General features: G+C 36.9%; 1 protein-coding gene across 1 annotated transcript in view; it reads left to right on the top strand.

Annotated features, from left to right (window-relative positions):
- Positions 1–12,489, top strand: part of brinp2 (bone morphogenetic protein/retinoic acid inducible neural-specific 2) — a gene marked incomplete at both ends in the record, with an annotated part of 120,949 nt that overhangs the window by 39,432 nt on the left and 69,028 nt on the right. The window contains 2 exons of the mRNA XM_079243633.1: positions 848–1,038; positions 4,009–4,190. Coding sequence (XP_079099759.1) covers positions 848–1,038; positions 4,009–4,190 — 373 coding nt within the window. The remainder of the gene's footprint in view (positions 1–847; positions 1,039–4,008; positions 4,191–12,489) is intronic.

Below are 12,489 nucleotides of genomic sequence, written 5' to 3'. Positions count from 1 at the left end.
TTAATTGGCTCCAAAGTAGTTTCAATGAGAGTTTTTATCTGAGTATGTGGTTGCAGTGTTTAGCAATACTTACGTGAGTGTTTTTTGCATGAAAACAAAGACGTACCAAACTAATGCATTTACAGAATGTAAGCACAGCTGCTTAGCTATAATTACAGAGGATAATACATGTTTAAATTTGTGGCTCGGGTGCCTGACAGTTTAACAATAGAGGGAAACCCTCTTGGAGCACAAGACATACCTGTTCAAATATGATAAGAAGAACAATAATTACATCTGTTTACTAAATTCAGTGAAATACCTAACAATAATTACAAAGATAGTGTACAACAACTATGCACTGAATCAAAACTGCACAGCCTTGAATTTATTAACCTACATAAAAGGCATGGGAGGGACAGAAAAATGCTATTTAAATCAGGACATTAATTAAACAGTAAGCATAAAAGAGGAAGACAGAGTGAAATTTCTGCTTAGAATAGATGTCTTCAGGCTCAATTAGAAGGAAGTGGACTTCAGATGTAATAGTTGGGAGTTAAAATATGCGTAATAATTAAAAGACACGATGAAAATGATCATGAAGCCTTATGATTTAAGCTTCTGTTTGGATTTTTTTTTAAAGAACATCAATGGTCTGGTCTGTATTTTGAAGAGTCAAAACTTCCCCTCTCCCGTTTAATGCATTATTCTTCCATCCTGATTTCTAACAACATCATCGATTACTATGGCCAGTTTGACACTGATGCACTGTACTCCTGTAATGTTGATTTTGCCTTTTTCTTCAAACCTACTGAAGCACTTGCAGTACACGGTATATATTCACCTGTTAATATTTTTGTAATTGCAGGGAGTTCAGCCACTGGAAGGTGAACAGCCTGGCTACAGAGAAGAGAGGTTTCTTCAAAGCTCCGTTACCCTTAGCACCAGAGTTCTTACGCAATCTGCGGTTACTGGGGCGACGGCCAACCCTGCAGCAAATCAACGAAAACCTCATCAAGAAGTACGGGACCCACTTCCTAGTTTCTGCTACCCTGGGAGGTAAGAAAGGACTGCAGGTGATTGTCTTTATTCTAGGGTTAGGAGGTGTGAGGACGCACCAGAAATAGAAGACTTACTCATTTTTGGCCTCGGAGGAGTTACAGCCTGCATTAGTGTAGCTCTGCACAGGAATGTCAACTGAAAAGCAACAACTACGACAGCACACACACACACCTTGCACCTGCTGTATTCAACCATGGTTGCTTTTCACAGTGGTAATTTTCCACTCATCCTACCGTCTGATGAACATTACGCACAGCTGCAGGTCTTATAAGCAGTAAAGGCATTAAACTGACCCGTTTCTATGCATATGTCTCTCTTTATTGGAATTATTTTTTGCCTCAATCCCTGAGGAGATAAGTAATTCACAAAACGGAATTGCCAGCTGTATTGATCATGTGCACCCCCACAAAAACAAGACCAATGGCTATTAGGAGCTGAGAGGTAGAAACTTCTGATACTGAGCCTGGTTGTAACATTGTGTAGTCTAGCTGTCAAGTCTGACATTGTAGAAGTTATTTACTTATTTAACAGTTCTATGATGGGCTTCAGATTAGGACAAAACCAATGAAAATTAATCTTCATATCTTCAGTCTGAAGTGTCGCCAGATATTGGCCAGCACACTTTTGCATATTGACACTGATCACACCTCACGCATATCCATTTTTTTTTTTTCTTTTTAACAGTCTCTCAACACGTTCTTTGACTCTGCATCCACAGACAGCAAACTTTACTGTCATATATCATTCAGTGTATGCACTGGAGCATCTGCACGGGAAATGGAGCAGAGATGAGTGCAGTGTCAGACTGATACACTCTATATGTAATTAACAGCCTCAGCTAAATGCGCAGAACCAGTTTGCATACTGATTAGAGTGAAAAAGAAGAGAAAAAGCACTGGTCCCTGATATCTATCAGTTGTTCTCTTTTGTTCTACTGTTTTCACTTCAGTGTTGCCTGCTGTTTTGCCAGTAGCATCGAACTGTGGAATGTGTTTTTCTAAAGCTGAAGTGAATACATTGATTTTAATGAAGGTGTGGAATGTAAAAAACGTTTAATTTTCATGCTAATGAAATGAGGTGCAATACATTGAGATATTAATAAAGTTCAGTTTAATAGAATTCACATTAAACAAGAGGTCAGTGAGGAAGAGGAGTGACACACCAACTAAAAACCAGTGAGTTAAAATTATGTTTCTTTTTTTAACGTACAGTATACCAGGAAAAAGTCTTGATCTGTTACATTTTGTTTCCAAACAGCCAGATTTTCTTAGTTTTGAAACAGTTTTTTTTTTTTTTTTTTTTTTTTTTTAACTTAAAAAAAAAACAAAAAACAAAACATTGGCTGCTTTTTCACTTATTATTTATCAAGTCTTTAAAGCTGTCCAATTCAAAGACCTGCTAAACACTGACAAAGCAGTCACTGAAACATTGAAGACAAACACTGACTTGAGGGATAAACCAGTGTTATTTCCAGAAATAACAGACAATTTGGCTTTTAAACCTTTTTTTAAAGTTTGTTATTAATGATATTTGTTACAACCAAACATGAACACATATTTAGCTTTTTAGTAATCAGAGAAAGAAAAGGTAACAGCTTCAGAGACTCCCAATAAGGTTTTAGTTGGAAACCCGACACATCTGAACAGGGAGTGTCCTTATAAGAAATAAGAAACTGAACAAGTGGCCGTTTAAACAAAAATTGTATGCTTAAAATTATTTATGGCAGATTAAAAGTATATGCAAAACATGTTAAAGGAAATGAAAAGGAAGAAAAGAAAGGAAACAAAAAGAAAAGAAAAGAAAAACAGCAGAGACCTTATACAGGCCCTTAGAGATGCATCTGGACCTTAAAGATTCCTCTTGTCATGAGCAAAGCCTCATATTTATACCTACTGATTTTGGTTCTGGACAGACAAAACCTATGATTGAGTTAGGAGAGTTTGCTGATAATGAAAAGGTGTTTTTCTCATTCATGCTGAAAATTTCCCAAGCTTCCTCTTCGTAGTGCCCAATGTTTTCCACACTTCATCAATTTCTGGCCCACTGAGCATGCTCATTAGTGGTCTACGTGTCAAAATCTTAGATTCCTGCAGGCTAAACTGATTATCTCCTTGTTGGTTCACATAAAATGTTTCCAAAGCTTTTCAAAGCCTCCCTCGTGTTTTTTGACAGGGTGGATAAAAATTCCCTTAAAAACTCTAACACGGCCATTCCCTTTCCCATTACTATTTTTAAAAATATCACTTTTGTTGGAGCTGAATCACATAATTCATATACATCTGGTTTAAAATGCTGATTTTTATCCGACTCTTTAGTGGACGTTTCACCTCCTAATGCTACTTTAAGGCTAAATTGAGTAAAAGGTGTTATATAATTCAGAGGGCAATTTGGATCATGTCCAGGCAAAGCAAAGAGCCCTGTCAATTCAGACTTTTGAAGAAAAGCTTGAAAAGTCATTACACAAGAAGCGACTCCTGTCAAGTAGGAAGAAAACAAGAAAACAAAAGCAAAATAAAGGAATATGAATGCAATCTGACCTACATTTGATTTGCTGTATAAGTAACTACAAATGAGCCACAAGAATATAAGAAGACAGCATCAGAAAGCATGAGAAAGTAGAGCCGGCTGTTTCATGGTAATGGCTCTGTAATTGTCAGAAAATAAAGTGAGCAAAGCCAAGAAAAATTATACATTATAGGCGTCACAGCAGACAAACCACAAACCACAGCGATGCGGCTGAGGCCTGCCAAAGAAATGTCACGTGTAAAAACAGAATGTCTCCTCCGTTCTCCCAAACACAACATCGGTCTGTCAGCACGGAGGAGGTGAACCTTCACCAGCCCTTTCTAATCAGACTGAAAAAGAAGCTGTAATTTAACAAGATTTTTCAAGGAAATTTCTGTGATTATTTGTTTGTTCTGTTTTTAATAACAGTGATCAAGCTATTGATTGATTATTGATTCACAGGAGAAGAGTCTTTGACCATTTTCCTGGATAAACAGAAGCTAAATAAGAAGTCAGAGGGCAACAGCAACAGCTCCGTAGTGTCTTTGGAGTTGCTCCATCAACTGGCTGCTTCCTACTTCACTGACCGAGAGAGCACCCTGCGGCGACTCCACCACCTCCAGATCGCCACCTCTGCCATTAAGGTACTGTACACACTGACACAGCAAGTCCACTTCTGCATACAATTTGTTTTCCTCCATCATTTTCCGATGCACATGATGTGTATTACTTGAGGCAGGTGATGTGGGAAAGATACTTTTGAGGTAAAAAGAGCTCTGGACACCAGTTTGATGGAAAATAAAAAGGTTTATTCCAAATAATCTGAACTGAAACAGATCTGCTGAATCTGTTAGGACTCCAAAAGTCAGTTGTGGAAATGCTAATCCCACTAATAAGTGTCAGCTAATCCCACTAATAAGTGTCAGTCCTCTTATAATGAACACAAACAAAGAGATAAATTCACATCTGGACCAATCATTAGACTCGCATACAAGAAACATATGACACTGTCCAAGTACGGAGACTGGAAGTCATGTAATCTTAACAGAAACAGAATAAAGCAGATAAAGTTAGTTAGTGTATCCAGATTTTGTCACCATGCCTCAGTTTATGTTTCCATTCATTCATTCATTCATTTTCTAAACCGCTTAAGCCAATTCAGGGTCGCAGGGAAGCTAGGGCCTATCCCAGCTGGCAGTGGGTGAAAGGCAGGGTACACCCTGGACAGCTTGCCAGTCCATTGCAGGGAACAGTTTATGTTTTGTATGTACAAATGTTTATATGTGAAACAACGATGTGTGTTTGCCAATCTACAGATTATCCACCAACCACTGCAAAACCAACACTCCAATCAAGCTGTACCTTTGGGTTATATTTCAGGATACCAAATCTATAACAAACAGCTCCAACAATCACTTTTACAGAGTTTCACAAGGTATATTATTCCTTAAAAATTGCCAAGAGAATTAAAAGCGTGTGAGGACAGCATTTTTCATTAGACGTAGGCTCGATTAATAGCATCGTTTTTGCTCTGTGGCTCTCAAAGGCACTAAAGCATGGCAAATGGCAAGTCTCTCCAAAGCTCCGAAATATAGAAACACATATTGTACCCAACTGTATGCCATCTGGAATGGGTTACAAAGTATTCTCCTGTGTGTGTGTGTACAGTTTTGTAACAATGGTTTAAAATACCATGTAGCTGTCATCAGTTTCCCAAAAGACGAAATAAAAATGTTTATTTCAGAGAAGAGAGCCTTAGAGAGTCAGATTTTCGGTGGTCAAAGCAAACGTCAACATAAAGCATCTCTGTGGTTTTGTGCTCCCAAAGTTTACATGCACACTCGACACTCAGCAACATTTTACCAAAATCTACCACCAGGCTTTTTGTAATCGACTTGAAGAAGAACAGGAAAATCCTGTAATGCCCTCTGCTTTGTGCCACCTTGTTTCCATCTCTCTCTTTTTCTGATCTGAAGAAAAACCTAACCAAGCAAAGCATTCCTCACATCGGAACAGATCTGCTGGCTTTCCTGTGGTGACAGCAGGTATGTGGGTGTGTGGACCGTGCTTTCATGCTTCAACTTAAATAGCGAATCTGATTTAAATGAGTAATTGGTCAAGTGTCAAGTTTGCATGTACCACAAACACAGTGGCTCATTGCCAAGAGCAATTGCTGAAATTGCGGTAAGCAGAGGTGAAATTTCTTCTTGGACCATTTTTGTTGCCGAGAGTCACTCGAAAATGGAGCATGCAACACTCAATGGCTCCCCCACAAAGGTTTAAATGGTTAAGCATGATAAACAGGGAGTACAAAGGTCTCCTATACTTAAGAATGATTAGCTGATACCTTTAGGGAAAAGTTTGTTATCGGGAAATATCTTGTTAAAGGCTAAAACAATTGGTCACACAATTTCATAATGCGCAACTAAAAGCGAACCTCAGTGAAAACAGCTTAACAATGTAGACTAGACTCTCAGTTCAAATGAAAACAAACTGACTTTGAGGAGAGACATGTTTACTGGATCATCAGAGAAAACCACCGCCTTAATAAGAGAAAAATAAGAAATGAGGAGTTCATATGCCCATTGCAAAATAATGACTTATTATATAAACACTTCATCTTGCCACAACAGAGTGAAAAACAAGATGATGTGATTTGTTTGAATTAATTATGAACTGAAATTTTGCTTGGTTTGATGTACAGTATAAACACGATTGGGACGCAGCTAATGAGTGACTGGTGCTCTGAAACAAGCTGGAATATTTTGCATAGACATCTGGCAACATGTTAAGATGTTAGCAGCAACTGCTTAGATCTATTTTTCACATCAGGGAGCTTTTGATGAACTTCTTAAGACACACCTTGTATTTTGGCACCAGATAAAACCATAAGCTCCACAACCAGCTTCATCCAAACTGTCTGCAACATAGATGTCGGGGTAAGTTCAGGAGGCTCCATGTGTCGCAGAGATTAGAGCCAGACTACTTAACTAGAGAATGGGCATCAGTTTGGGCAACAAAATTACACTTTCACTGTGATTGTGTCCCATTTCACCCAATCTGGTTTGGAACTACGGGGATGTATTGTTTTGTTTGCCAGGTTCTCTTTATCAACACTAAAATGCTTATTAAAAATGTCCTAAATAATAAGTGTGAACTTGGGATTTCTTATATTTAGCAGTATAAAGGCAGATTTATTTATTTTTTTAAATGAAAACAATTATAAGTGTGTTATAAGTGCTTTTTTTCTCCAGCATTTGTCAAGCAAAACTACTTTTCCAGCATTGTGGTTTTACGTTTATTTAATGAGTTTCATTAAGATTTTGTTTTCAATAAATTTATAAAATTTTAATCTTGTTTTTTTTCTTCTTCTTCTTCTTAAAGTATTAGTTGTTTGTATTTAATTAGAAAATCACAAACTTTATTATTTAGCTCTGGGGTATGCTAAAACAAAGTATTCTATTAAAATCAGCAGGATGCAAAATAAATACATGAATTATTTTTTGTAACACTATCAAGAATGGATTTATAATCAACACTGGAGTAATTTAATTTAGAGAGAGACAGGGATCTTACACTTTATGGGAAGTAAATAAATAAATACAATTAGTTATTTTGAAAAGCGTAAAGATTTAGTGTATTTTGAAACAACACCATGAGTGTTATTCATTTTACATAGTAAAGTTTTATCGACAATAGTGTTTATCAAGTTTTACTCTAAAAGTGAAAGCAGTTCTTTTAAGACTTGAAATGACAGAAAAATTGACATTTTCTTCAGTGTAACTTTAATACTGTACATGAAAGGAGCATATGTTTACTGACTCGGTGTTAAAATTGACTCTTTAAGTCTTGTATCATCACTGCTAATTTTACTATGTACTCTTTCTTTAACTATTCAGTGCTAATCCTCTGAAATCCTAATGTAGATGCACCCAGCTTTTCATCTATGTATCACAGTACATCTTTACTCAAATTTTTTACAGTGCAGTTGTCACAATTTGTTGGAATTCTGCCGATTTAATTGGGAAAAACTGGAGCTTTTTGCCACAGATTATCAACAGCACTGATGAAGTTTAAGCAGAAAAATTAAGATTAATCAGAGTTTTAGAGCTGTGGTCATAACACAAAGTGGTAAATAATAGAAAAAGCACTTAATTCAATTCAAAATAACACTGTATTAAAAAAATAAGTTCAATTTGAGATATCATTTACATGAGATGAGCACAAGTTGCCAAAGTATAGCTGTCCTGCTATGTAAAGGAGCCCTGACATTATTTAGGGACTGAATGAAACAGTAGATGAGCACCACACCATGTGGTTTTTCTTCAGTGATACTTTGCTTAAATATTAAAACCTGTGGGATACTGGTGAGGACTAGAGTTGGTGATCCCTGCAACCTCAGAGGGGTTTAAGCTCCATTATCCTGAGAGTTGTGCTGTCAGGAGCATGAGCCTCTGGTTGGGTCTCCCAAGACAAACTAATCTCAGGTGAGGAAGGAGACTGGCAGCAATACAAAAACTTTGATGGAAAGGGAGTTAACTGGCGTGGAAAATGAAAACCAAGGCATTATTCTATAGCCAGGCCTGGAGGGAAAGCTTTGCAGCAACCAAGCTTTCTGGACAGGCGGGGACCTGTCTGTACTGATTCCCACTGGCACAAACTGGCCATTGGGACAAGGAGCTCCTACCGAAGACCCGAATGGATAGATGGACTTCTTTCTTTCTTTCTTTTTCACTTAATAAAACAATCAATGAGAAATGAAACTCACAAAATTCCATCTGACTTTTGTATCTTTATCATGTTGCAGCAGGAAAACAGATCCAACAGGGCGCACAAGTGTGTAGAAGTTGTTTTATAACTCATTCTTTCTCCAAGTGTATTTTTACTCTGCTCGGGCTTTGTGCCCACACTTCTTAGACAATCCTTGTGGGTTTTGAGTGCATGGACAGGAAGAGTCTAAACTAACCAACCTACATAGCACTGCTCCTCAAACTATATTTTAAATTAACCTTAACTTTGCGTCAAGACTGCATAGACACAAAAACAGGATATCAGTGCTTCTGGCACGACTCTCAAATGAAACTTAACTATGACATTCCTTATAACATTACATCAATATGAATATATATATATATTAATATTTGAATGTTAATTTTCCCTAACATTTATTCAGTTGTTTACTGTACGCTAACAAGGTGGGTGTTTCTCAGCGAGCTGTAAGGGAGGAAATGAAACCTTGTCGCAAGTAAACAATCCTGCTTTTGAACTTATCCACATTATACTCACATTAAAACCATACATGAAAAAAAAACAACAACAAATAATTACATGAGGAATATAACTATCTAATAGATAAATGTATAAATAAATCAATGTTAAAATAATCAAATTCATCCATTTATAGATATGGATACATACATTTTGAATTGAATAATAAGACTGAAAAAGAATGAAAAATAAAATACTACATAAATAAATGTAGAGATGTGTAATTCAACTATTATTGAATTTTCAGTCTTTCATACACACCTGTCACCTTGGTGATTTGTGCCAAAAGGGTTTTAAAAATGATTCTGTATGATCCTGCAAGGACATGGAATATGAAGAAATTTTCTAAGATGCATGAGTAACACCATCTGTCAGCAGCAAGGACATGCCAATGACTCTTTCAAAATCTATTAAAACGTAAATGGCCTTCCCATTGGTGCCACCTTAATCTGATATTAAATTAAGGCGAGCGAAACACTTAAGGCACATATCTAATGCTGCCCCAGAGATATCCTATACCAGCAAATACAGAAACCAAGCTGAAGGGACTTAAAATAAAAGATAAACTCAGTCAAAATGCTGTTGATGTCAGCTGGAAACATGAATGCTTCCCAGTGATACGGCTGTTTATACAAATTCCCAAAGAGGAACAAGTAACGCTCAAAGCAGCAAGTATTTCAATTTTAGATGTTCATCACCTGTATATTCTACAATTTCCTGTGGATTGGTGTCAATAAAACAAACTTGATAGGGAATTATAACTGAGAACCCAAAGCTTTCGGGACAAATACATTCTTTTTAACTCAGAATCACACTCTTCTGGCCACTTTATATAACGCAGACTCCCAACAGCTTTATCCTGATATGTTTTTTCATTTATCAATCATTTTTACTTGGGGTTTATACATTTAAATGTAGAGCAATGACAGACAAAGAAAGTAAAAATGCTTTTGTTAAAGATTTAGTTTGAGGATTCAAAGGCATGCAAGGGGGAGCTAGATTTTTTTTTTTTTTTTAAAGAGGATAAAAGCTAATGTAAATTTTAAATAAAACTTTTCGAAACCACAGAAAGTAACACAGTTCATGGACAAAATTCAGCTTCAATTTACAGTAAAGATTGGCAACATTTCTTTAAAGCTAGTCCTGCTTTTACTTCATGCTCGACTTTTCCAATAGAAAAGTATAAAACAAAATTGAAATAAATCATCTAAATCTAGTATTTGTACTGAATGTCGAAAGTTTTTTCCGATATTTTTTAACTTTACTGTTTCTTCTCAAGCAAATGGCAACAGAAAATTAGTAGTAGTTATTAACAGAGAATAGGCATCTGATTGATCCGCTGCCCTGCAGTGGAAAAACCACGTAGCTGTGATTATGTTTGCGCCGATGCTGATGCTCATCCAGCCAGTGTGGAAACGATAACTGAATTCACAGAGGAGAGTCCATCTGGTGTTTTACTTCGGTGCAAACTGCAATCAAGTAAACAGGTTTTTCCATAAACCTGATCAGAACAGCAGCTAAAACCAAGCTGTAGCTCACGGATGGGGACAGCTGTGGTTTCCATATGTGTAACAGATTGTACACCTAAAAAGCCCTTTACTGAAAGGGGATACGTTTTCTGATAAAATTATGGGAAAAAAAATCGTAAAGGATAAAAAATTGTTTAAACTAAGTCATTTATTTGTCTGTTTTGTTTTTTTTTATAAAAAAGTAAAAAATTCAAATCCAGTATGTACCAACATTAACGGCGTTGAAGATGACCAGAAAACAAGCATGTGCGATGTGCAGGATGTAGTGATTTATGTCACCAATTTTCATTATTATTAATATCCAAACATTTCAATGGAGCAAAACGAAAAACCACTAAACTAAAAATGCATATGGGAACTGCTTTAGCTGCCAGTAATGACAAGAATAGAACAGCTTTACGTGTTGAACACGGAGAGGCAGATAACCCTGCTATTTTCTCCTTTTTTTTTCTCACCAATTACAAACACCCTGTGATTTTACACACCTGTCTACGCACAAATTATCACACACATAAAACAACCAGCGAACTCCCACACAGAGAACATCTTCTTTTATATATGCCTGCTAAATGAGGATGGCTGGTTTGGAAACCACCTGCTTTGCTGTGTTTTTATGTGTGAACCTGTCGCCCAGAAAGAAGAAACACTGAGTGGGATGGACTTGACCTGTGTCTTTACGCATCTGAGCCTTGTATAACTGCATTACTATGAAAAGGTGGATGTCAACTTTTAAAGTTAAATAATTTCACTTGCAGTCAGACATCGGCTCTGTGAGAGAAAAGAGTATTAGACCTTCTGTAATGTCTGCATGGGATCTGCTGTCTGGCATTAGGAGAGGAGCTGACTGTGATACAAATGAAGGTCTGATATTTTTACTGCAGCTCTGCATTTGCTAAGAGCCAATATCAGCAGGGGACTTTTACTCAGAGACAGACATGCAAATTCTCTATTAAAGCTCTAAAGATCATTTATGTTTAATATGTTTCTTCTCCTGAAAAAAGGTTTTTGCACAGAATTTTAACACGTTGCTGTAACTCAGAATCAAATGTAATGATTCCATGTAAATGGATGCATGTATACATGTGTACAATGTAATAAAGAAAGTAATGTTAAGGCACATCACTATTCAATATGGCTGAGACTCAGAAGGCTAAGATGTGATTAAAAATAATTGATGATGCATCTTGATGCATCCTTAGTTTTCGTATTTGTCATGGCAAACAACAAAGAAGAAACATGTTTATTCTGTGGATAAATGTCAGACAACTTCTGTTTTCACCACATGAGAGCAAAACATGGAGCAACATTGAATGCTGTTGGTCTCAGGTTGACCATATTTATTATCATTTCTTCCACGTCTCACTGTCAGACATTTCTCATGACGAGAGCAGCCTTTTGCCCGACACACACTTTTTTTTTCTATAGCGTTTATCCACAATAAAACACAATCCCCTGTGCTGCAGTGTGCTTTTTGTTTTTAGTAAATAGAAGTGAACTCAGGGCTATTTTTGCAGGTGCAATTTGTTTATTGATCCATATTAGAGTCCAGTCACACATCCACACCTTCCCAAATGTACCAAGCACATAAAGCCATGCGTAGAAGCCAAAGTACTTACAGAAAATATCTTTTAATGTGGAGGGTACCAGTTGGATTTCATACCCAGCCATCGTGTCTGTTAGGTGTGAAAAAGTAATAAATAAAAAACATGGCAGCAGGATGAGTTTTAAAGCTGTGTGACAATGCCTTCCTCTTAAAAGTGGCTCTATAGCCTATAGAGAGTTTCAGCCTTCAGCTGAACAGAAAAAAAACAGGATTAGAATCAAATTTTCTTTTTACAGTTTAACAATTTGTTTACACAAGATGCACCACTACTTGTGGCAAGACATTGTCACTGCACTGTAGAGGTCCAATGTCGGTCAGCCCCTCAGAGACCCCCTTTTGTCTCGAGCGCCCAAGCAGTTTGCCTGGTTTTCCTGTTTGGTAACAGTGCCTCTACATGTAGCCTTTAGTGTCTCTTTATATTAAAAGTCACTCAGCAACAAATGTTAAAGATGTTCACATCCAAATAAATAATTATCAGCAATAATTAATGCATTGACCCAATAGTATTGCGCTAATGTGCCCAGCTTTAATAAAACCACCACA

Source organism: Telmatherina bonti (assembly GCF_933228915.1).
Source record: "Telmatherina bonti genome assembly, chromosome: 7".
Lineage (NCBI taxonomy): Eukaryota > Metazoa > Chordata > Actinopteri > Atheriniformes > Telmatherinidae > Telmatherina > Telmatherina bonti.
The sequence above is the reverse complement of the archived record's forward strand: the minus strand, read 5'-3'. Positions and strand labels throughout refer to the sequence as shown.